General features: G+C 37.4%; 1 protein-coding gene and 1 pseudogene across 5 annotated transcripts; one reads left to right on the top strand and one right to left on the bottom strand.

The window, feature by feature from the left end:
* The first annotated feature begins 299 nt into the window (after positions 1-299).
* LOC103004088 (heterogeneous nuclear ribonucleoprotein D-like) lies at positions 300-1168 on the top strand (annotated as a pseudogene).
* A 3824-nt stretch (positions 1169-4992) lies between these two features.
* Positions 4993-26581, bottom strand: STRADB (STE20 related adaptor beta). Of its 5 annotated transcripts, none has more exons than XM_057551182.1 (13): positions 26406-26580; positions 24832-24963; positions 23281-23377; positions 20216-20296; positions 15223-15322; positions 12008-12129; positions 10796-10904; positions 9448-9571; positions 8253-8424; positions 7496-7600; positions 7085-7329; positions 6342-6384; positions 4993-5833 (listed from the first exon to the last, which is right to left on the bottom strand). In XM_057551182.1, the coding sequence occupies exons 3-13, from the start codon at positions 23290-23292 to the stop codon at positions 5690-5692; spliced, it is 1257 nt and encodes a 418-aa protein (XP_057407165.1). In that variant the 5' UTR covers positions 23293-23377; positions 24832-24963; positions 26406-26580; the 3' UTR covers positions 4993-5689. The 5 variants fall into 5 exon arrangements, with proteins under 5 accessions (XP_057407165.1, XP_057407166.1, XP_057407167.1 ...); XM_057551183.1 differs by lacking the exon at positions 24832-24963 and adding an exon at positions 24238-24319; XM_057551184.1 differs by lacking the exon at positions 24832-24963 and having other exon boundaries at positions 4993-5777; positions 26406-26581.
* Positions 26582-26645: the final 64 nt, after the last annotated feature.

Genomic DNA, 26645 nt, shown 5'->3' with positions numbered 1-26645 from the left:
AAAGAACTCAAGTATAATATAAAAGAAAACCAGTTGCATCATTTGCAACCATTCTGTAGGTAGTCTTTTCGTTTTGTTTATGGTTTTCTTTGCTATGTAAACGCTTTTAAGTTTAATTAGGGTCCGCCGCCATTTTAAATCCAGCTCCATACAATGCTCCGCCACTGTTGCGGCCACGACTCAAGACTGCGTGACAGCACCCACCAGCCAACAATTCTGCCGCCATAGAGGATATAAATCAGAACAGTAACACAGAGGAATTTGCAGAGGGATCCAAGAGTCACGTGAGCAAGAATCAGCAGGATGACGGTAAAATGTTTATTGGAGGCTTGAGCTGGGATACAAGTTAAGAAAGATCTGACTGAATTATTTGTCTCAACTTGGGGAAGTTGTAGACTGCACAATTAAAACAGATCCAGTCACTGAAAGATGAAGAGGATCTGGATTTGTGCTTTTCAAAAATGCTACTAGTGTTGATAAGGTTTTGGAAGTTAAACAACACAAACTGGATGGCAAAGTGCTAGATGCTAAAAAGGTCAAAGCTTTAAAAGGGAAGGAACCCCCCAAAAGGTTTTTTGTGGGTGGACTGAGCCCAGATACTTCTGAAGAACAAATTAAAGAATATTTTGGAGGCTTTGGAGAGATTGAAAATATTGAACTTCCCATGGATACAAAAGCAAATAAGAGGATTTTATTACATATACAGACAAAGAGCCAGTAAAGAAATTGTTAGTAAGCAGTTATCATCAAATTGGTCCTGGGAAGTGTGAAATCAAAGTTGCACGTACAGGCAACAAAAAAGAGGAAGATGTGCTGTAGCTGGTGGATGAGGTGGTGCTGGAGTCGTGACTGAGGTCAGGGCCAAAACTGGAACCAAGTAATAATTATTATGATCAAGGATATGGAAATTACAATAGCGCCTATGGTGGTGATCAAAACTATAGTGGCTATGGCTGCTATGATTATTCTGGGTATAACTAGGAACTATGGATACGGACAAGGATATGCAGACTACAGTGACCAAGAGAGCACTTATGGCAAGGCATCTCAAGGGGGTGGCAGTCACCAAAACAATTGCCAGCCATACTACAAGGGGACATTGAAGAAAACAGGAGGAGATTGCTTGCAGGATGACACTGAAGACTGGTCTTCTGTTGATCTAAGATGATTATTCTATAAAAGACTTTCTAGTGTACAAGACACAACTGTATCCAACTGTATATAGCCGCCAATTCGTTTTAACTTTGTCTTCTGCTGTGTTATGACTCAATGTGGATTTGTGTTTATACAAATTTTATTTGTATGATTTCATGTTAAACCTCAAATAAATGCTTCCTTATGTGTTAAAAAAAAATAGATAATTTGAGCAGGTTGATCACTAGAAGTGAAACAGAATCTGTAATTTTAAAAACTCCCTGCAAACAAAAGTCCAGGACTGGATGGCTTCACTGGGGAATTCTACCAAACATACAAAGAAGAACTTATACTAATCCTTCTCAAATTCTTCCAAAAGATTGAAGAGGAGGGAACACTCCCAAGTCATTCTATGAAGCCACCATCACCCTAATACCGAAACCAGATAGAAACACTACCAAAAAGAAAATTACAGGCCAATATCTTTGATGAATATAGATGCAAAAATTTTCAACAAAATACTACCACACTGAATCCAACAACACATACAAAAGATCATACACCATGACCAAGTTGGACTCATCCCAGGGTCACGAGGATGGTTCAACATATTCAAATCAATCAATCAATGTGATAAAGAAATGACAAAACCACATGATCTCAATAGATGCAGAAAAAGCATCTGATAAAATTCAACATCCATTCATGACAGAAAAAAAAAATCTTACCCAAGTGGGTATAGAGTGAACATATCTCAACATAATAAAAGCTATTTATGACAAACCTACAGCCAACATAACGCTCAACAGTGAAAAGTTGAAAGTTTTCCCACTAAAATCTGGAGCAAGACAAGGATGCTAACTTCCACCACTTCTATTCAACATAGTATTGGAAGTCCTAGCCACAGCAATCAGATAAGAAAAAGAAACAAAACATATCCAAATTGGAAGGGAAGAGGCAAAATTGTCATTATATGCAGATGACATGATACTATACATAGAAAACCCTAAAGACTCCACACAAAAACTAAAAGTGATAAACGAATTCAGCAAGGTAGCAGGATATAAGATTAACATACAGAAATCTGTTGCATTTCTTTACACTAACAATGAACTATCAGAAAGGGAAAGTTAAAAGAAAATCCCTTTTAAAATTGCATCAAAAAGCATAAAATACTTAGGAGTAAACATGACCAAGGTGAAAGACTTCAACACTGAGAACTATAAAACACTAATAAAGGAAACTGAAGATGATTCAAAGAAATGGAAAGATATCCCATGTGCTTGGATTGGAAGAATATTGTTAAAATGGCCATACTACCCAAAGCAATCTACAGATTTAATGTGAACCCTATCAAATTACCCATGACATTTTTCATAGAACTAGAACAAATAATCCTAAAATTTATATGGAACCGTAAAAGACCCAGAATTGCCAATGCAGTCCTGAGGAAAAGGAACAAAGCTGGAGGCATAACTCTCCCAGACTTCAGACAGCACTACAAAGCTACAGTAATCAAAACAAAATGGTATTAGCACAAAAACAGACATATGGATCAATGGAACAGAACAGAGAGCCCAGAAATAAACCCACACACCTATGGTCAATTAATCTTCGACAAAAGAGGCAACAATATACAATGGAGAAAAGACAGTCTCTTCAGCAAGTGGTGTTGGGAAAGCTGGACAGCTGCATGTAAATAAATGAAGTTAGTACACTCCCTCACACCATACACAAAAATAAACTCAAAATGGCTTAAAGACTTAAATATAAGACATGACACCATAAAACTCCTAGAAGAGAACATAGGCAAAACATTCCCTGACATAAATCATAGCAATGTTTTCTTAGGTCAGTTTCCCAAGGCAAAAGAAATAAAAGCATAAACAAACAAATGGGACCTAGTCAAACATATGTTTTTGCACTGCAAAGGAAACCATAAACAAAATGAAAAGACAACCTACAGAATGGGAGGAAATATTTGCAAACGATGTGACTGACAAGGGCTTAATGTCCAAATATACAAAGAGCTCATACAGCTCAATATCAAAAAAGCAAAAAGCCCAATCAAAAAATTGGCAGATGAGCTAAATAGACATTTCTCCAAAGAAGACATTCAGATGGCAAAAAGGCACATGAAAAGATGCTCCACATTTCTAATTATTAGAGAAATGCAAATCAAAACTACAATGAGGTATCACCTCACACCAGTCAGAATGGCCATCATTAAAAAGTCTACAAATAACAAATGCTGGAGAGGGTGTGAAGAAAAATGAACCCTGCTACATTGTTGGTGGGAACGTAAATTGGTACAGCCACCATGGAAAATAGTATGGAGGTTCCTTAAAAAACTAAAAATAGAGGTACCATATGATCCAGCAATTCCACTCCTGGGCATATACGTGGAGAAAACTCTAATTTGAAAAGATACATGCACCCCAATGCACTATTTACAATAGCCAAGACATGGAAGCAACCTAAGTGTCCACTGACATGAATGGCTAAGGAAGATGTGAGATAGATAGATAGATAGATAGATAGATAGATAGATAGATATAAAATCCATGTTACTGCAAATGGCATTATTTCATTCTTTGTTATTGCTGAGTGGAATACTTTCTACTGTGTGTGTGTGTGTGTGTGTGTATGGATTATCATACTAAGTGAAGTAAGTCAGAAAGAGAAAGACAAATATCATATGATATCATGTATATGTGGAATCTAAAATATGATACAAATGAACTTATTTATAAAACAGAAACAAACTCACAGTTACAGAACACAAACTTATGGTTATCAAAGGGGGAAGTGGTTGGAGGGATAAATTAGGAGTTGGGATTAACAGATACACACTACTGTATATAAAAAAACAACAAGGACCTACTGTATAGCACAGGGAACTATATTCAATATCTTGTAATAACCTATAATGGAAAAGAATCTGAAAAAGAACATGTGATTATATCCATATATCTCTCTCTATATATGTATCAATATATATACCTACATATATACATATATCACTTTGATGTACACCTGAAACTAACACAGCATTGTAAATCAACTATACTTGAAAAAAAAAAAATCCACTGGTTCAGCTTCTCTGGAGAACCCTAACACAGTGGACCTGAGAGGCACTGTTTCCCGGCCTCCACAGTCCTGCTTCACAGTACTCATACTGACTCTCCACACAGATTTGAGAGCACCTCCTCTGTGGTTCCTGTGAGCCTCTCTTGCTGAGGGGAAATGAGAAGGAGGAGGTTAGTGGAATGAGCTACAGCCCCCACCACTACAGGTGATCTCAATGCCTCCACTGGTACTCATCTCCTTTCTCTCCTCCACCTTGGCAAGTCTTTGTGGCTTGCTTGATGGAGTAACCCAAATATCCTTGAGAGGGGCTAGCCAATAAATATGAAAAGATTTGTGTTTCAGACTATTAGTCTGTATATTACTGTCTCATTGGTTTTCATTTTTAAGTCTTAAAACAATCATTTCAAAATAATTTTTAATGTAATGTTAAATAAGAGTGTGCAAATAAAGAAAATCTACTAATTGAGGTAAATCCCAACTTATCACAGTCCAAACTACATACTCTTTTTGAGACAGCATATCTCTTTTGCTAATAAGGTAAAACTATTAAGTTCTCTATGTCCTTGTAAGTTGAATCTCCTACAGGAGCAAGAATAATCATATAAAGGGCTGGAAAATCTGCCTCCATTGAATCAAATACCAGGCTGTCCCCAATTCAACAGGTTATATAAATAAATCTGTTTGAGAAAGAGCTTTCCTTGGCAAAACAAATTAGAATGTATGTTTTAGCTTTGTCAAACCACACAAAGAAAATTATTAAGTATAAACTCAATTGAATAAATCTTTATTGAGCTCCCACGGGGTGCACGAATTTAGGATCTATAATTTACATAAGTAGAAAAGTGTTACTTTAGCCCCTTAACAATTAAAAAAAAAAGCAAATTACAACTTCTCTATATATTTCAAGTGAATCATTTAATGTGAGTGAGGCTCAGTTTGATATTACCATAAGTATTAACAGATGAAAATGGGAAAGTATAAACATTTCCCCTTCTATCAAAAACGGGTTTGATGCCAGGATAAACTAGCCTGTTGGTTTAACAATAGCTGATTAAAAAGGCTAGAGAATCTGGAAGTAAAAAATGTACTTGGAAGCAATGTCCTCTGAGGGCTCATTCCCCTGAGGGCAGCAAAATGCTGAAAAATTTAACTGGCTCAAAAATTATACTGAGAGATCAAAAAGAAGAGTTAGTCACAGCTTGGGAAAAAATTCTGAGAACAGATGACACTAAATGTAGTTAGATTAATAATTCCAAAGTTTCCCTGGAGTTATAATAGCACTCTGAGCTAACCAAAGGGGCTATAACCTCATGCTCCTTTGAACAGAGTGGTTTTAAATGATAGATTCTCCAGTGCACCAACTGTATTTTCAAGTATAATTCTAGTATTTGTACCTAGCAATACAGAAGAAAAAGCAGCAGGGAGAAAGTGTCAAGTATATAGGACATAAAAGGGTTTGGCAGCCCTAGAATTCCCAGTTTGAATCTTTTTCATCAGGAAAATCCCATTCCGGCTCAGTCCAAGGTGACACAGGAGGTGGTGCTGTTGATGGCCTGTGACAAGCAGGAGGCAACAGTGAAAGTATTGAACTCTGGCTTTCTTCCTTCATCTGTTAAAGAAACTCAAAATAAGGCTGTTGGTACATAAATTCAATACATTAGTTTTTTTTAGTAAAAAATAACTTTTAAAGAAATTATGTTAAATGTGTTTAAATTGTTTTTAGGTATTTTCACTTAAACATGCCTTTGATTCTGGTCATCCGAAAACAAGAAGAAGTAACAGCCAAATAAACTGACTTTTATCAGAATTATTTTGCCCTTACATCATTTCTAGCCAATATAGAAAAATAAAATGTCTCTACATTAATCAAAATATAAGCTGAGGATAAAGTAACGCATGATGATATTCCGTTTGTCTTTACTCATTTTGTTTTGCTGAATGGAAATATTTTATAAAGTCTATAATTAAACTACCAAAAACGTTTTCTTCTTTTTAACTTTACCTTATAAGAAAATTATTAAGAATCTTAGTAACCGAACTGTCCCATTAAGCCAACAAAATGATGTGACTTTTTAGTAGTATTAAAAAACATCTAGACAACAAAGAGATCAGCTCACCTGTTTGAAGAAAACGTGGGATAATAAACTGCTTGCTGATGGCCTGAAATTTTTTTGAAAAAATTATTTTAAAAAAGACCTCATATTAGAATGTAGATTTTTTTGGTGTAAACTATGTTAGAACTTAGGTTTAGAGCTATAAAACTCAATACACAAAAATTAAAAGGAAAAAATAAATGTAAGGAAGCCCAATTCTTAGCTTCAACCTTAACTAATGGGAAGAATTAATTCCAGAGATAACCTTCAATTAGTCTGTAACTTAACATTTATTAGGCACTTACTAATTATAAGGAACTATACTAGGCACTAAGGGGCTTAAAAAAGATTAAAAAGACACACACCTTATTTCCAAAATGCTAACGCATTAGTTATCTGTGATGATAATTATTGTAATACCAGCAACTAACACTCTTGTACTGCTTGGAAGTTTCTAAAATGTCTTAACATAAGTGCAGTAATTAACGTCCAGAAAGATTAACTGATTTTTACAAGGTGACTTGGTTAGGAAATGATACAGCTGAGACTGAAGTCCAAGTCTTCTGACTTCTAATCTAGTATTCTTCCCATTTGCTCATTGTCTCCACTTGCTTTTAGCATTGGTATTTTCTGGATTAGGCTACTGTATAGTTTTTTGATGAAAAGACTGATAAAAGATTTGAATTTGGCAAGAAGGAAATATCATAAAACTTCTATAAAATACAAGACACAGATATTTTATGCTATTTAGAAGTGACCAATATTACCTTTTCTCAGGGTCTTGCTGCAAACAGAGCTGTACCAAGCTCAGGAAGGCAGGAGAGAATGTTTTTGAGGGCGGTGTTTGCAATCTGTCACTATTTACTGTGCGAGTTCCACTGGAGACATGTACACTTTCTCCAATCCCAGAGTCTACACCTGATCGGGAATTTTTCATTCTGGATTCTGACTGAGGGAAAATACTGATATCCAATGGGCTATAAGGAGGACCTTTCAGTTTCTGTAACAACATCTAAAAGAAAGAAAAATTTCCTTCAATCCTTTTCAGGCAAAATATTAAAGCAATAACAACAACAATAAAGGTCCTAAGTCTACAGCAAAGATGTTTAAAAGAAATTATCTAGAATGTAAGGGATCTTATGAAAGGAAAGTAGTTCAGGGATTTTAGCAGCATTTACCTGAGTCCTGTGCATGTCCTGGAAAGGTACCTGCCCACTGGCCAATTCACATGCTGTAATCCCAACGCTGTAAATATCTGATTTTACATTATATCCATGTAAATCCTGTAGAACAATTAATTTGAAGTCCTTTAGTGTAAATACCCTTTAAAAAGTTACATACAGGGTTTCCCTGGTGGCGCAGTGGTTAGGAGTCCGCCTGCCAATGCAGGGGACATGGGTTCGAGCCCTGGTCCGGGAAGATCCCACATGCCATGGAGCAACTGCGCCTGTGCACCCCAACTACTGAGCCTGCGCTCTAGAGCCCGCAAGCCACAACTACTGAGCCCGCGTGCCACATCTATTGAAGCCTGCGCGCCTGGAGCCCGTGCTCTGCAACAAGGGAAGCCACCGCAGTGAGGAGCCCGCGCACCACAATGAAGAGTAGCCCCTGCTCTCCGCAATTGGAGGAAGCCCGCGTGCAGCAACAAAGACCCAACACAGACAGAAATAAATAAATTTATAAAAAAAAAGGTTACATACATATGCTTTTTTGATAAAGGGTGGTGAATAATGAAAAAACTCATGAGAAATCAAGATATACCTAATATTTGGTATACATTTAAAAATTCCTAACATAATTTTGACAAGAAAGAATAAAAAAAAGTCTTGCAGTAGGCCTTTCATCAATCCAAATATAAGGGCACAACTGTCCTTCAGTCAAACTCAGAAGACACTTAAGACACATAGACAACCCAATGCAATGGCCACACCTGACCTGTCTCAGTAGTTCTGGACTCAGCCACGGCTGCACTGATGTGCTGAACTGTGGGAAATCATACACAGCCCTATGCTTCTGTCCATGCTTAACCAAACTATGCAGATGGGACAGGCCAGAGAGGGTCACTAGGCCATCACCAGAAATGAGGATATGGCTGGCTTTAATACTCCTAGAACAAAAAGAAACAATCCTAAATACTAAGAAATTGGCCAATGCAGAAAGAATAAAAATCTGGTCAGAATAAATCCATGTATTCCCTTGGAAATTAAATACTCCTTAGAGTTATAATTTAAAGTTAAATGCAATATTATCCAATAAAAGATAGCCTCTCATGGTATTAACAAAATTTATAAAGATATGTCTAATGTAAAAATTTCCTTCATCAAATAAATTATAAAAGAGCCTTGTTTTTCATCCTAAACACGGAAACTGGAAACTAATAGAGCAGGATGGCCAATAGTCTGGTAAAGTATAATAAAACCTTGATTAATTAGAATACTGTCTGCTAGAAATCCTCAGTTAACCAGAATGCTGCTAAGAAACAACAAACAGTAAGAAAAAAGCTTTGAGGTGAAACAAACAATAAGAAAACAAGCTTATTTAAAAGCAACTTAATTAAAAAGGAAAACAAAGTCCCAATGTATCTTAGAACAGCATTGTTTTTAACATTCAGCCAATTACTTCTGCACCTACAGTTTGGCAACAAGAGAACTGATATTTAGTATGATAATCTCAAAGTGCTACAGAACACTTAAGAAATCAAAGGTTTAGTTACAATCTGTATATAATATAAACATGACATAAAACTGAAAAGCAGATAAAGCAGCTCTTTATCTGCTTAAGGAAAAAACAAAACACAAGAGTTAACTAGGATCCCACTCCCCACAGCTTATACCCCAAACAGATAGGTTCTTGTAACGCTCATTATTGGGACTTGAGCTCTGCGAGGACTGGCACTCCACCCCAGCACTGAGCACAGCACTTGGCACAGAGGAGGTGGTCTGAACATTTCTGGTGAATGAACTATAAAATGTAAGCATCTACTATACCTATTGGTCCTTTCCTCCCTCAATTTTCATTTGCAGGCTTCCTATCCTCCATTCTAACACTCAATTGCTCCTTCCTAAAAGCTCCCTAAAAGACTTCTTCCTCTCAAATTCTTTCACTTTGTAAAATACAAATAAGTAAATACCTGTGAATACAGCCATTTTGATGCAGATAGTTCAACCCTCTCACTGCTCCAAAGAGAATGTTTCTTATTAAAGTTTCACTCATTCCTTCAGGAAAGTAAGTCCTCAAGAGTTGACTTGCTGAACCTGAAAGAAACCCCTGAAATCTTTAGATGAACACTGAAAGTGATTTTGCTTCTAGCTATGTTTTAAATGTTCTTATCAACCATAAATACACACACATGCTCGCATGCACACGTGTTACATTTTAGAGTCTAACCACTTTCTTATGCCAAGGTAATTTTCCTTCACCTATCTTTAAAAAGACTTTTCTAATGACATGCTAGAGATTAGGAAAGTGAATTAACAATATTCAATATTACTAAAAAAATACATACTGTGTGAGAACATATATATTTTAAATCCACAGGCAAGGGCTTCCCTGGTGGCGCAGTGGTTGAGAATCTGCCTGCTAGTGCAGGGGACGCGGGTTCGAGCCCTGGTCTGGGAAGATCCCACATGCCGCGGAGCAGCTGGGCCCGTGAGCCACAGTTACTGAGCCTGCGCGTCTGGAGCCTGTGCCCCGCAACGGGAGGGGCCGCGATAGTGAAAGGCCCGCGCACCGCGATGAAGAGCGGTTCCCGCACCGCGATGAAGCGTGGCCCCCGCTTGCCGCAACTAGAGAAAGCCCTCGCACGAACCGAAGACCCAACACAGCCAAAAATAAATAAATAAATAAATAAATAAAGTAGCTATAAAATTTAAAAAAAAAAAAAATCCACAGGCAATTCACAAAAGCTATCCTAAAAATCAAAGCTCTAGAATCCATTCATTTATTTATTCAATACACCTACTGAACACTACTTGTGCTAGGTATTTTATGACCACCTGGGGATACCAAAATGAAAAATACATACATGATCCTGCCCTCGAGAAGCTCAAATCCAGTGAAGGAGACAGGTACACATGCAGATGTTTACAATACAGTGAAATAAGTTTACAATGCAGAGAAACAAGGATAGGGATGGTGTGCACAAGTAGAAAAACTACTTTTGCTTGAAGAATAACAGCAGCTCTCCACTGCGAGAGAGGAAGGAAACTGAAGGGAAAAAGACAGCTTGTTCAAAGGATTGACTTCTTGGAGAAGCAATCAGTGGTGGTTTCAATGATCATGAGACCCATTCTACGTTTTTTTCTAAAGACTAAAATTCAACATGAACCAGATATAAAAATATATCATGAAATCTAGAATTGGCCATCAGATTTATAAATTAAAAGTAGTGAATCATAAATCTAAGATCACACTCATCCTTATAATTATAGCATCCAGGCTAAACCATGAATTATTTTACCTAAAATGAGTTTTCTTACCATAGGCCATAAAAGGAGAAATAACCCAAAGCCAGCTGCCAACAGTGAAAACAGTCCAGTAAGTTGTAATATTGGGATGCCGGAAAAAGTGGGACAGAATCACTGCTTTCTAGTACAGAAACACAAGAGACAAGACATTTAAAAACAACCTTTTTAGCTGATTCACGTTGTTAAAAAGCAGAAACTAACACACCAGTGTAAAGAAATTGTACTCCAATAAAGATGTTAAAAAAAAAAGGGAAATGTAAATAAAAATAAAGTGGATTTAAATAATAAAACAAACCAAAAAAAACCAACCTTTTTCCTCATTATGAAGATAACAGCAGTAGTGGCAGCTTATTAGTACTAATAATGGAGCTTATTAGTACTAAGTACTGTTCTTAGTGCTATCATGTCTTTAAATCTCACAACCACTACACAAAGTATGTGACATTATAATTCCCATTTTACAGAAGAGGATACTTAGAAACAAGCTAGAAAACTTGTCCAAAAGCACATAATTAATGAAAGCAGGATGTGAACTTATTAGACAGTCTGACTCCAGAGAGGTCATAGTCAATAACTATACTGTGTTCTTATGATAGAAACATTTAAAAAATACATTAAAATATGAATATAAAAGTCACTTCTAACATTAAATCATAGAACCACTGTTAACATTTCAGTATAATTTCTTCCAGTCTTCTTCTGTGCAATATACATGTGCACATATAAATAGTTAAAAAATTGGGATAATATCAAAACAAAATCCTTTCCCTCTTTATATCAAAAATGATTAGTGACAACTGAAGTGGTATTATAATATTCCTGAAATGCAATCTGTTAAAATTTATCAATTCAGAAGCTAATTTTACTTAGCTGGATGAAAAGGAAACTGTTTGCTTTTGTTTTTTCTATTTCCCTATAGAACTATTTGTGACTGGACTGACGAGGGGTATTTAAATAAATTCCAGACCAGTGTTCCAAATATGATATTCATTTGAAGGAACTTATAGTAGTTACCAAAGTTTGAATATATTTGCTCTTTCATGGATCTGGCTTCCAAGTATTCTTTCCAATTCTGTAATTGCATGTTTATTAGAAGAAAGAAATCTACCTTTCTCTAACAGAACTACTAATTTGCGAAAAAAAAAATTCTTATAGGTGTAATCTTCTCAAATAGACATTAAGTTAAATGTATCTTTTTTTTTTTTTTTTTTTTTGTATTGTTACCTGTAAAGCTTTCAGGCGTTCTTCAGTGCAGTTTTCCAGATTTGTAATTTTTACAGTGACCAGTGTTCCTGTAGGAGTATGCCGTGCAAGATGGACAGAAGTCAAGTTGTCAAATCCTCTTCCTACAATCAGACGTAAAACTTGTGTTAATGACCAAAGGAAAAAAACTGATAATCTGGAGTTCATCAAAATTAAAAAATTAAAAATTTTGGCTCTTCAAGAAAACACTGTTAAGAAAATGAGAAGGCAAGCCACTGATTGAAAGTATTAACAATATTTATATCTGACAAGACTTACACACAGAGTACTATATAAAGAACTCTTATAGCTCTATAATAAATGACAAACATCCCAACTAAAAATTAGGCAGAAGATTAAATAGGTAAGCCACAAAAGAAGACACAGAAGTGGGCAACAAGCACATGAAAAGATGCTCAAAATAGAGGAGTAGGAATTAAACACAATATACCATTACACACCTATTGTAATGGTTAATATTGTGACTTGATAAACAAATTGTTACATTCAAACAATGGAATGTTACTCAGCAATCCCCTACTCCCAGTCCCTGGCAACCACTGATGTGATTTTTGTTTGTCATGTAAATAGTATCATAGGGAGTACAGTTTTTTGTGTCTGGCTTCTTTCACTTAGTATAATGCTTTTGAGATTCATCCATGTTTCAGTAGTTAATTTCTCTCTATTGCAGAGTAATAATCCATTATATGTATATACCACAATTTATTTTTATCTATTCATAAATTGATAAATACTTCGGTTGTTTTCAGTTTTTTGTGACTACAAATAAAGCTGCCAAAACCATTCTTTAAGTAGACATATGTTTTCATTTCTCTTTGGCAAATACCTGCAAGTGGGATTGCTAGGTCGTGTACGTTTAACCTTATAAGAAGTTGCCAAACTGTTTTTGAAAGTGGCTGAACCTCTTTGCATTCCCACAAGCCACGTATAAGTACTGCAGTTACTTGACATACTCACCAGCATTTGGTGCTGTCAGTTTTTAAATTAAAAACACCTAGAATGGTAATCTCTTAATAGACACCTAATAAATGTTAGTTTCCTCCCTCTCTCCACAGTCACCAAATTCTGTCACTTTTATTGTTGAAATGCAGTTAATCTGAAATTCATCCCTTCCTCCCCAGTGACAAGCATCACTTGCCTTAACTCAAGTCCTGTCCTTGTTCTCTGGATAGATGCAGTGACTTCCTCACTATGCCCTGCATTCTCGATCAGGACATGCACCAAAACTACTGATGGAACTACTTCAGGAGCCTGTGCCTAGGTCCCATTCACCAGAAATTTTGATTCAGGAGGTCTGTGATGGGATATAGGCATTGCAATTTTTAAAAAGACTCCGGTGATGAGGATGATACCTCTGGCTGTAAATCCCTGATATACTATATCTTCCAGATTGCTGCCTGGAACTGCTGCCAGTTGTCCTTCTAAATTCAACATTTTATCAAAAGAAAGGTACTACAGTGCAGCAGCTGAGAGCTTAGACCTTACAGTCACAACAGTTTGCTTTCAAATCACTAACTGTATGACTATTACTTAAATTCTCAGAGCCTCAGTATCCTCATCTGCAAAATGGGAGGGCAAAAGGGGTGAAATGAAAAAATACATATAAAATGTTCAGCCTAATGCCGATTAGATGCTATTATTATCATCATCACTATTCCACAATGTCTCTCTAGTAGAGACGATAGATTCCAAACCTTTCCTTAAATCCACTGAGTAATGAAGTGGGTATGTTGCGGGGCTGACAGAGAGAGTCTGAACTTCTATATATATACCCCATATGAGGTCTTTCACAATGTGTTCCAAGCCTCCTTTTTCAGATTTATCTCCTCCTACTGCCTACTCTCCCTATGTTCCTGAGTCTAGGCACAGAGCAGCTATGTGATAGTCCTTCCTCAGTCACCTATTGGAGTAATTATTTTTTTACCTTTTTTGGATTGACACCATCTGAAAAGTCCTTTCTAATTTGGGGTCATTTTCCACCAGTGCTATTTTAGAAAAGGTCAAATCCTTATTTCTCTTTTGGTCACCCTGACCTGGGCATGGGAGGGTCAATGACATAAGCTTGGTCAATTGGAGGACGAAGTGAGTGACAAAAGAAGCAAAAGCAGTCAGAACTCACACTTAAAACTTAAAACCTTACCTAAATTCCCATTTCTGGTAGAAACTTTTTTCAGTTAAGTTGGAACTCACCAGTGGGGTCCAACATCACCTAGTGGGGTTAAAGTACCCTACTAGCGTACATTAACTAGGCTGCTCTTATGCTGTGACCCAGGCTACGGTTCTAGTCACATAGTTTCTCTTGGTTTCTTCCAAGCCCATTTCTCTAGCCAATGATTCTGTGAGTTAGCAAAATTGTTCAAAAAATTCTTTTAGTTTAAGTAGTCAGGACTGTTTTTTGTTGTTTGAATAAAAACCCTGACTAGAATATTTAGTAAACTTTTCGTCATGCTTCAGGATCCAGCCCCTTTTTGCTATCTTCCTTGACTCCTAGAAGAGTCGAGATGAAAGGTGAATGCTCGATCTTCTCTGTTCCCATAACACTTAGCACATCTCTACTATAGTACCGTCCAGTGCATAAGACAAAGCTATCTTTCATGTTCGTCTTCCCAGAGAGGATGTGAACTCCTCAAGTGTTTTACATGGCTTTATATTCCTAGCACCTGAGATAGTATCTCTTTGTATTATTTAAGAGATGTTTCTGAATACTCAGAGCAACTTTTCACAGGTATAAGGCTAAAAACAATAACTCAGCCGGTTCCAAACTTAACTGAAAAAAGTTTCTACTACGAATGGGATTTTAGGCAAGGTTTTAAGTTAAAAGAAAGTAATTTGGTTAAAGGACTGTAACTGAAAAGATTTACATGATTTGATTTAAATCAGACAAATGATCAGAAGTTCCCCACAATAAAGATACAAATAACAAATGCTTAGATTATTTAGTGTCTTCCTCCTCTACAAGTACTTAAGTGAAAAAGTAAAAATTCTAGAAGGTAATCTTGAAAAAAATCTGGGCTACTGTTTTACAGATAAAATTAACAGATCCCTTTGACTGACACAATTAACATTTAGTTTTATGCTGTGGGTAACAACAGAGACCTGCTTACAAAGTAATCTTTTTGTCATCAATTTCATTTCTAACAATGATGAGTCAATTAGATGCAATCCAGAATGATTACCTATTTCCACTTGGAGTTCATAGTGAGAAACGCTGGTGGAACAGATCACTTCACTGGCTCTAGTGGATGGAGGCAACAAGGATAGGGTTGGCTCATCAACCTGCATTGTTTTAAAAATATGAAAACAAAATAGGTATAAACTTTTTGGTGCCCCAATTTGGTCCCCTACTCCAATGTAAAATACTGATATTGTCTTTTCAAGCACACAAGTGCTCATTAGGAAGGCACTGAAAGGTGGCTTAAGAGACTGTTTTAAGATCCAAAAAGTATTTACAACAGCTAATAAGGGATGCTAGTTATAAAGCTATCAGCCTGTGAAGGGGGAGAGGGCTAGAAAAACAGATTTACAGGTACTGAAGAATACTTTTCAGCACAATTTCCAGGAAGCATTCTTAGGAGTTGCTAAGAATGGCTGTTGACTCTTCAGGGTATCTAATAAATATATCAAGGGAAGAAATGAAAGGACCTATGAGGAATATTCTATTCTGGTGCTCTTGCTTCAAGTGGTTATCAGTTACAATCACTACACATACACGTATCTGCTCAGCTAATGGAGGTGTTAACAATCAAGGAACAATTTCCATACTAAAACCTATTAAAAGAAGCTGAAGACATTTTTCAAAGATGAGATGAATCAGAAGGGAGGTCAGAAAGAAAAATAAGCCTCAAGAGATGGGAGAACAGGACAGGGTACAGAAGTCCTGAGTTAATGACCATGTACCACTATGGCCTTTCACGGGATACTGTAGAGTCAGAGTGCTAGGTTTGCACCAGATCCCAGTGGCACTGAAATAACATGCACACAGGAGAAAGAAGAGGCCAACACCACTGGCATCATATGATAGCCATGAGGATCTCTAAAAGGACACCAGTACTCCGAAAGACACTTAGCAGCCTTTACAGGCACCAGCAGGTGGCAAGAATCTTGTTACTACCTCCAAGGTAAAGAGAAGGAAGAAGGGAGTTAGGAATGACATTACTATGTACTAGGAATTCTGCTAACTATTTTGTACATTTGATTCTACATGTTCCCCAAGCTTTTAAGAGAGCAGAAAAATATAATTGTAAGCTCATGGTAAAAGGTGAATAATCTGCAAGAGGGATGAAAGGCTATAAAAAGAAATTCTACCATACGATTGGAAATAATCCCAATGAAGAAAGAAATCTAAATAAATCAATTCAATTTCTTTAGAACAAGTAGTCTTAGACTCAGATTTAAAGAACACATATAAGAGAGAAGGAAGAGCATATAGCAGTTTAAAAAATGTTTAAAGTGATAAGCTATAAGTCTGTCAGGAAGGCTAGAGCACAGAATGAACTGAGGCTTACAGTTCACTGCTTGAAAAAAATGGCATCAGGTTACCAGATGATGGATTGAAATAAGGCTAATCAACCTCTACTTTGCTTCCATCAACTCCATTAGGGAAATAGACTTCTTTAAACTAGAAGCACTTAGGTTGTAATTAAGTAGCTGAAGCTCAAAACAGGTTGTTTTAAATAGGTTCAAACCTCCAAACCAAAGACAATTACATCTAGGATATTATGTCTGCAAATATAGTAAAACTCAGATGAGAAACCCGAATGGAAATAGTCAAACATTGACTCAAATTTTCAAAAAAGGGAAAAAAGGATAAGGGGCAAGCTTGATGCTGTTGCCCAGTAAGGTCTGGTATCAAATCACTACACAGATGAGTTATGGACACTTAAGAAAACAACATGGTAATCACAAGAAGACAATATAGGTTTACTAAGAGTAAATCATCTTAAAACTAACCTCACTTCTCTTTTTGATTTCATGACTAGTTAGAGAATTAGAAAGCAAAAATCATGGCAGGGTCCTTGTCCTTGTCAAACTTTTTAATAACTTTTTGAACTAAAAATTCAAAAGACCTGGTTAATGAATAATCTGGGAAAAAAGTCATGAAAACAATACCATTTACAATAGCACCAAAAAGAATAAAATACTTAGAAATTAACTTAACCAAGGCAGTGAAAGACTTGTACAATGGAAACTACAAAACATTGCTGGAAGAAATTAAAGAAGACATAACTGAATGGAAACATACCTCATGTTCAAAGATTGGAAGACTTAATATTATTAAAATCTCAAGGGATCCAGAATAGCAAAAACAATGTTGAAAAAAGAACAAAATTGGAGGACTCCCTCTTCCTGATTTCAAAACTTACTACAAAGCTACAGTAATTAAAACAGTGTGGTATTGACACAAAGACAGACATATAGAGCAACAGAACAGAATAAAGAGCCCAGAAATAAACCCTCACATATATGGTCAAATGACTTTTGACAGGTGTGCCAAGACCATTCAATGGAGCTAGGACAGTATTTTCAACAAATGGTGCTGAGAAAACTGGATATCCAGATGCAAAAGAATGAAGCTGGACCCTTACCTATACAAAAATTAACTCAAAATGTATCAAGAAAATATTTGTAGGTCATGCTTCTGATAAGATGTTAATACCCAGAATATAGAGAGAACTAAAATTCAACAACAAAAAACAAACAACCCAATTCAAAAATGGGCAAAGGACTTGAATAGACATTTCTCCACAGAATACATGTGTGTGGTCAATAAACATATGAAAAAGTGCTCAACATCACTAATCATTAAGGAAATGCAAATCAAAACTACAATGAGATACCACCTCACACCCTTTATGATGGCTGTTATCAAAAAAGCAGAAAATGAGTATCGGAGAGGATGCAGAGAAACTGGAACTCTTGTGCTCTGCTGGTGGGAATGTAAAATGGTACAGCCACTGTGGAAAACAGTATGGTCGTTCCTCAAAAAATTTAAATAGAATTACCATATGATCCAGCAATTCCACTTCTGGGTATATACCTAAAAGAATTGAAATCAGGGTCTCAAAGAGATATTTGTACTCCCATGTTCATAGCAGCACTATTCACAATAGCTACAATGTGGATGCAACCCAAGTGTCCACCAACAGATGAATGAATAAGCAAAATGTAGTATATACATATAATGGAATATTATTCAACCTTGAAAGGTAAGGAAATTCTGCAGTATGCTACAGCACTAGTGAACCTTGAGGACGTTATGCTAAGTGAAAAATCTCAGTCACAAAATAACAAATACAGTATGATTCCACTTATACTGGTACTTAGAGTAGTCAAAGATCAGAGACAGAAAGTAGAAGTGTGGTTTCCAAGAGGTGGGGGAGTTATAAGGGAAGGAGGAGCTACTGTTTAATAGGTACAGAGTTTCAGTTTTACAAGATGAAAAGAGTTACAGAGATGAATGGTGGTGATGGTTGTACAATATTATGAATGTATTTGATGCCACTGAACTGTACACTTTAAAATGGTTAAGATGGTAAATTTTATGTTATATGTACCTAGCACAATGACCCCTCCCACAAAAAAAGCAGCACTTGTGGAAATTTCCTGAGTTCTAGGCCTCTCTCTTGGTAACAGCAAGGAGTCAACAACAGACACTTTACTTTCTAAACACTACCTGTCTGAAGGGTAATACTTGAATGAAAACTAGGATTGGATACTATATCCTATTGTACAAAAAGGTACGTAACTAGAAGACTACAGTATTAGTGAGTAAAAAGTGAAATGACAAAAATGATGACAACTGAAGATAAGGTCAGGATAAATTTATAAATAGGATTAACTGGGATTACTCTATTTTGTAGGACTAAGGTATCTGCAAGGCAGGTTCTATTTTATAGAAAGAAGTATAATATAAAATGAAGATCAAGAGATTTAGAGGGGAAGATCCCAGAGAAATATTTATTTCTCAGCATGTTTCTTTAAATATTATTTAATACATCAGACATTGCCCAGGGATGATAAAGATAAAAAAGACAGGATGCCTATTTTATGGGGATCATGTGGAGAGACACATACATCAATCATTGTGAGATAATATAGTAAATGCCATTTTATGAGGATGTCTAAGATCTGTAGGACCATAATAGAATTAAAGGTACAAGAGCACAGGCTTCAGAGATGTGATAGTTGAGCCAACTCTTTAAGCATGAGGAATAATTTTAGAGGAGTATTTCAAGCAGAAATAAAAGTATGTGCTAAGACTCAGCAGCAATAAATGAAACTCAAACATTAGACATATTCCATACCATTAAGAGTCCTTATAAAACACTAACAAGTTTAGGCTTTATCCCATACGTTTTAGGAAAACAATGGCAATTTTAAAGCTGGAAAGTGGCACAAACAGGCCTGTATTGGTAACAGTGTTGAATACTGATCTGAGTGGGAGAGGAGGTTATATGTGTGTCTAGGAAACTAGAGGCAATGTGTTTACCTGCAATAGTCCAGGTGAGAGATGATGAGATTTGAGTAGTAGCAGTGATCAGTTGAAGGAGGGGAGGGACTCAAGGGCATTTCAGAGACAGATCCGTAAGACTTGGTGTGTAACTAGATGTGGGGGCAGAGGAAGAGGCAGTGTGAGGATAACTCCAAAGTTTCTAGTTAGGGTGATTTAGTAGATGGATTTTCATTTGCCAAAGCAGGAAATTCAATAGGTCAGTGAAGTTTTGAGAGATCAAGGTTTTACTCAAACTGCACAGAGATGCCTTTGAAAACGCTAACCAGAGGAATTCTACAGACACATCTGGTGCCCAGGAAAGAGTCCAAAGTTGCAGGTAAAAACTTGAGAATCATCAGTCCTACCTGATGATAGGGTCCCCTCACAACCTGAAGGAAAACCTCAGGTAGCTCCAGACAATCTGAAATCTGAGCAACTGAAACCACAGGAGCCGGTGAGACTGCTTAGGGAGAGTCTGTTTAGGCAGAAGAGCAGAGGCCAATTATAGACTTCTGGAGAATAGCTTATGTAGAGGAAGAAGAAACAGTAAAAGAAGAAAAGTGAAAGAAATGAGAAGTAAAGAAAAAGAGATATAGGAGAACCAGAAATTATATTCTGTAAAACGGTGTCACAGAAAGCAAAAGAGGAGTATTAATTGTACTTAACCATTTTCTTACCAAGTTTTGATGGGTACTGGTTTCAGACTGTTTTTCAGGTCTGAGTGATTCAACTTGTGTTCGTGAAGTGCAGAAACAATCCTGTAAATTCAGAAATATACTAAATAAGTGAAAAATAACTCACAAGATAAGTAAGGGTGGCATGTGGATACAAAATAGTCTGTTGACTGGGGTGAGGAGCAGAGAGAAAGGGCAACGTGCAGGAACCTGAATTGGAGCCAGGATTCATACTGTGGAGGTAGACAGTATGGGAGAGAACAGAGAAGCAGCTGGGTATGCAGAAGACAAATTTCATATCTGCTATAATTTTACTTGGTGCTATCTCTGATTCTTGCCCTCTACCCTGGAGATAATAATATCAATTCATTTTTACTGCTGGTGTTAATTTTTAACCCTTTCGTAATCTTTGCAGTGTTTTTCTGAATATTTAGCTAGAGATTTACTCTGCTACACTCATCATATTATTTTTATCTTGATCCTCAGATTTTCTTTTTCCCTTAAGTGTGGGAACCATGTTTATCCACATTAAACCACACATTGAGTATATCAATATTTGGAACCAATTTTGTTTCGTAAGGTGATAAACATCTCTAACCAACTCAAATCAAATTAAGAGACTTAGTTCCATTATCGCAATTTACATTTTCCTGCATTTCAACTCAGTGTTCTGTTATCACATATTGTCAATAAAGAAATGTAACACCTACACATGTTAGTGGCATGAAGCTGATGTTATATTTATTTAGGAAGAAAAGGTATGTCAAAAGAAAAGTATAAACAAATTGTATCAAAGAGACTTTTAATTATTTTCAAGCATCTCATGAACATTCATTTTTATATGAACATTAAAGTATAATATCAAATGAGTCTTTAAGACAAGTCCATCCACGTCTATTTTGCAGTCACTTAAAGTAATCAAACTTCCTTTAGCTTACAATATGCCAGAATTTCTCATTAATCAAACTAATCATTTTCCCAGTTAGCCTAAATTACTGATTAAGTTGAATTCCTACAGTCTGTACATATCAATCTTACCACAATAATTTGACATATATCCCCACCGTTTTATGTAAAACTCACCCCTGAAGAACAGGAGCTAACAGTGTCAAGATAGCTGTAGAATCATTTCCTTTGCAAAGTTTCTACTGGTTTGTGTAGGGTGAGTAAAATTTACAATATAAGTTTTTGAAGATACTTAATACTGTTGTTCATATAAAAAATAGCCACCAGTTACATCATTTATATATTATATTTGGTATTTACATATATTTTCCAACATTTGCCCTGAATCTTTCACAATAGTCATTCATAGTATTGTGTGGGAAAGGGTTAGCAGGCCTAAAACTGCTCTCCTTGGAAAGGCCTGTTTGCAAGGTTGACCCTTGGCTGGTATCTAGGAACTCGGATTTTGGAAAGGTTCCCACCACTCCCCAGTAAGAATGGATCATGGTGTGCCTAAACTGTCTATACAAACAACATGGTTTATGCTGAACACCTGCTTTCTTTCTGGGAGTCTGGAATTTTGTTCCTGCTGCTCCTCTGAAAACACCACTTCTTAGCTGTCAAAAAGAGGTAAAACTTGAATGAGGAAGAATCCTTCATAAGCGAAAACATTTAACTTTATCTCAGTTACGCAAATATCTCACTGAGGAGAAAACATGAATGTTTTGATTCAAAGGATTCTAAATATTTCATTGCAAGAAGAATACAAAGTGAAATTATTAACAAACTGAACAAATATAAATGACCCTATCAAATTCTATTTTTCCAAAAATCCATAATTATGAAATAATAGATTACATAAGATGTCCTTTCCCCCAAATTTGGAAGCCGTGGGCAACCACACAGCCCTTTGAATCTCAGTATCTCCATCTATCAAATGCCCTTTTACATCTCATCCAACCCACAAATTGACATAAAATTGTTAATCTTAAGTAATCCTTTAGAGCAGGGGTCAACAAACTATGGTCCACGAGTCAAATCTGACCAGCCACCCGTTTTAGTGCATAAAGTTCTACAGAAACACAGACACATCCATTTGCATTTATTTGCATATTGCCTATGGCAGCTTTTCCAAGTGAAACTTAATAGAGATCACATAGCACACAAATACTACCTGGCCCTCTAAAGAAAAAGTTTGCTGATCCCTGCTTTAGAAAATGAGGTAGATATTTCACCTCAATGTATTTTCCAGATATATAAAGCTCCCCTTTTAAGTAGATAAATTTTAAACATAAAGTAAATGCATTATATATTTTCCAAATAACTAACAATACAGTCTCCTAACTTCATAGTTCTGCCTCTCAGACTTGGTGAGTGATAGAGTGGATTGGCAGATGTGAGTTTGAGCCCTGGCTCTAATTCTTTGCAATCATGGGCCAAACTCCACATGAGGATTAAACCACCTGCCCTGCTTACAATTTTGAAGACTGAGAGAGATATAATATACGAAAGTATTTGTAAATTACAAATCATCACACAAATGCACCCACCACTTTTTAAAAGATCACTGCTTTAATAATTCAAATATTCAAATAATGTATTATATTCTACATAAGACACAATGAAAGTCCTAAAACTACTTAATCTAGAGTAGATACCATGGACTTAATATAAACAAAAACCAAGTCAGTATCTATACATCATATTAGACAATGACCCTAATGTTTCTTGTCTTGTTAAGTCAAGGGGCTTATTTTTCATACTATTTTGCTTGCCTTTAGTCAGATGGAAATTTGTCAAAGGGATTTTTGAAAGATTTAAAGGATAAGGCATAGCTAACTGGATGGAAAAGGAATGTCTAAGGACAGTAAATGTATGAGAAAAAGTGGGTATGGGACAAAGGAATAGAAGGAGTATATCAGAAAAGTATAGGAGAAGCTCTTTTTTAAAGAGACAAAAACTCAATGATAATTTAACTCATTTTTAAAGACCAGAAGTCTTTCAGATCAAAATAACATCTCAGAGCCTATGAATATTCCATCAGAGTATGCCTATGATGGCTTTGCACTAATATCTAATTACGCTATTGACACAAAATTAGATCCACACTTATAAAAACTTACCAAAAGAGACATTGAATCGCTTTAGTTCACAGAAAGTGAGAAAAATCCATCTACTCCAAAGAAGATTTCTGCTTTATCTTCAAGATACAGAAATATCCTAGTATAAAAACAGAAGCAAAATAACTTAAATTTACACACAAATTCCTTAAAGATCTAGTTGCCATAAACCCACCACTATTTGGGCAGCTATTCTTTGACACAAGGACTACAGACATTCCTGAAAGGTGTCCTTAAAGAGCATTTCTGTTCACTGAACACTATTTGGGATCTGACATCACAACAGAAAGGCAGAGTGAAGTTGAAAGGAGGTTCTGAATATTTCCAAAGCCTCAATAAATCTGCATCTCTTCTTCCTTATCTTTTCTATACTACTTTTTTACAGAAACCTAAGCAAATGTAAAAGCAATACAGAAAGGCAATGTTGGACCCACTTTTAATACAAATGATCCCCAAGAATTTCCAATGGTTCTACTTAGAAGTAAACTTTGAATCTTCCAAAGCTTCCTTATCCGATTAATTACCTATTAAATTATCTGGGGTCACTGACCGGCAAATTTGGGAAGGAGTCAAGATTAGCAACAGACTAGGAATTAATTATATTTTCTTCTTGCCATGTTTAAAAAAAGATTTTTTTTTCAGTTTTCATGTGAAAATAATATTTTCTGTAGGTTGAATATTTTTTACCTTATGATTCTTAGTTCTCATTTCCATTCTTCTTGGAATTTATTGATAGGAAAGATATGCAGACTATTATACAAATAATTCCTGTCCACTTTCACTGATGGAGTGTTAATCTCAATAGCTTATGAAGGCTCCAACAGATGCATAGGTTTAAAACAGTAACTTATTCAGATTCAAGGAGCTACAAAAGCACCATCAAAAGTTTCCAAATCTTTCCTAATAGAAAGGGTGGCAATGTTCAAAACTTGCTAGTGCTGGGTATTCCCTTACACCTACCCAGTATCTCTTTCACCTAAATTGTGGTTCATTATTTCATTTTAATGAAGACCCCAAGTTAGATCAAGGCATCTGCAAACATCTGAACAAATGAGAAAGAAAAAGCTTTTGTAAACCATAGATATTATACAGCAGCATCCAATTTTACTGCTAAGAAAAGATGTCAATTTATTCAGGATATTCACTACAAACCAAAGGAAGAGAATGGGAAGAAGAAAAAAACCCGAAATGGTTTATTTTTGTCACCTGCCATTCATTATCATCAATTTAAGGCACTGGTGTTTGCTGTGTTACAAAAGGGGTAATGCAAAACCTGCCCTGCTCACTTTCCAGGGTGATTCAGAACAAATGAAATACTTTATCTGAAAGTGCTCAGAACTACCAAATGCTGTATCAATAAGAGCTTGAGAAGATGCTCTGAAAGGTACCAAATGGTAGGACTCATGTGGAAAGTAAGTTGGCAATGTTTTGATAACTATAAAAATGTTCATCCCTTTTAACCCTGTAAAATTCTCACTTCTAGTCATCTATTCTAAGGAAATATCCAAGTAAATGAAGAAACCACACGCATGTAGAAAGTAATTACCCTGTTACCTGAAACGGTCAAGTATTCATCCCACAAGTGTTTAATGAATGGCTGCCATGGGTCAGGCACTGTGCTGGGCACTGGGGACACTCACTAGTGATCGAGGCAGACAAGGCCCTGACCACTTGGAGCATACATTCCTACAAGCAGAAAGATCAGGGATGTCGTGATTAACTGAATTTCCTGGTTCTCAGGACTTTGTTTCTTGCTCTTTCCGTGTAATATCAGTTAAGTTCTTTCTTAAACAACAACAAAAAAACTTTAAACTCCATTACATTATCTATTTTTCAGAAAAACTCATAAGCAGCGGACACAATCTGTGAGAATTGTCAGTACTCAAGGGGTTGCCCACGTGCGTGGCTTAATCCCAGAGGATTTTGCTTTAGATGTGACAGACTATTAAGAGATAATTTTATGAGACATTTTGAGGTCAAGGCAGCAGCTGCCCCTGCTAAGAGACGGGGTGAGCGGGGGTCGCTGGAGGGCGGGGTATAGATCTGCCGTCATAATTTTCTCCTGCATGCTCTTTCACTAGGTATGAACATAAACCCTTTTGAAAAAATCATACTTGAGACTTGTATTTCTAAATGTATTTACAAGTATATCAGTGTGGTCCCTCGCACTTATATCTAAAAAGCGAATTAGAATAAAGCTTTCTAAATAATTTAAATTTGTTCTAAAATAGAATGGTTCCTCCGAAAGCTTTAATCTGAAAGGTTAACACTTTCTGCGACAATCGGAAGGCGCATCTAAATTACAGAACTCGGGTTTTGAGTTAATTTAAGCATCCAACAGAGGCCCTTGTTACAGGGAATGCAAAAAAGCCAGATTTAACTCTCTTTGCGGAGCTTTAAAATTACTGTAATTTTCAAAGTTATCTTGGGAACCCATAAAATCTTAAAAATTATAGCCACGGACAACTCGGTAGAATTTTCCAAACTTAGCATCGTGACTCAGGCTTTCAAAAAATATTTACTAAGCATCTACTGTGTGCCAGGCTCTATCCTGGATAGGCGCTGTCACCAATTCCAATCGAGTTCTGAGGAAAAAGGTACGCGACACAACAAACCCACGAGGGACAAACACAACGCTGAACCTAAATACCGAGGACGAAACGCGGCTTGAGCGTTCAATTAGGTAAAAGCTTCCTTCCGAGTCCTGCTTTGGGGGACTTTGCAGCGAACTCGCAGAAGGCGGCACACAGAGCCGGGCCGGAGGGCTCCTCGGGTCTGGAGACTCCGCGTGCCTGTGAGTGCGGCCAAAGGTGACAGCAGGGGTGGGGGTGGCGCCGCGGGCGGCTGGGCCCCGCGCACCTGGCACCGCCTACCCCGCACGCAGGTGCCTCGGCCGCCGCGCGGCCCGGGACCCCGGGCCGACCCGGAGCCGCGCGGCACGCAGGGGCCGCTCGCCACGCCGAGCCGGACTCCCGCCACGGCTCCGTCGGCCGCCCGGGCTCAGGCTGGAAGCGGGGCGGCGAGTTCTAGCCTCGAGCTTCCGCAGGCGCGCGCTGGCCGAGCCGCGCTCCCTCACTTCGCGACCAGCCCGTAGCCCTTCCCCTCCCCAGCCCGGCCTCCCTCATTACCCTGGCGGCGACCGCGGCCAGCGGCTCTCCTCAGGCGGCCAGCGGTGCGGGGCCCGGGCGCCAGGCCCGCCCAGCGGCAAAGCGAGCGCGCAAGGCCCGCTCGCGGCACAAGCCGCGGAGCCAGGAGGGCGGCGCAACCCGTCTGGCGCTGTGGGCCTGGAATTCTGCCCCAACCCCCAGCAGCCCTCCTGCACTGGGCTCGCCCCACCCTGGCCCCAGGGTCGCGGCCCCGCCCCCGCC

This window comes from Balaenoptera acutorostrata, chromosome 8, assembly GCF_949987535.1.
Source record: "Balaenoptera acutorostrata chromosome 8, mBalAcu1.1, whole genome shotgun sequence".
NCBI lineage: Eukaryota > Metazoa > Chordata > Mammalia > Artiodactyla > Balaenopteridae > Balaenoptera > Balaenoptera acutorostrata.
Note: the sequence above shows the minus strand (reverse complement) of the source record. Positions and strands in the feature narration are given on the sequence as shown.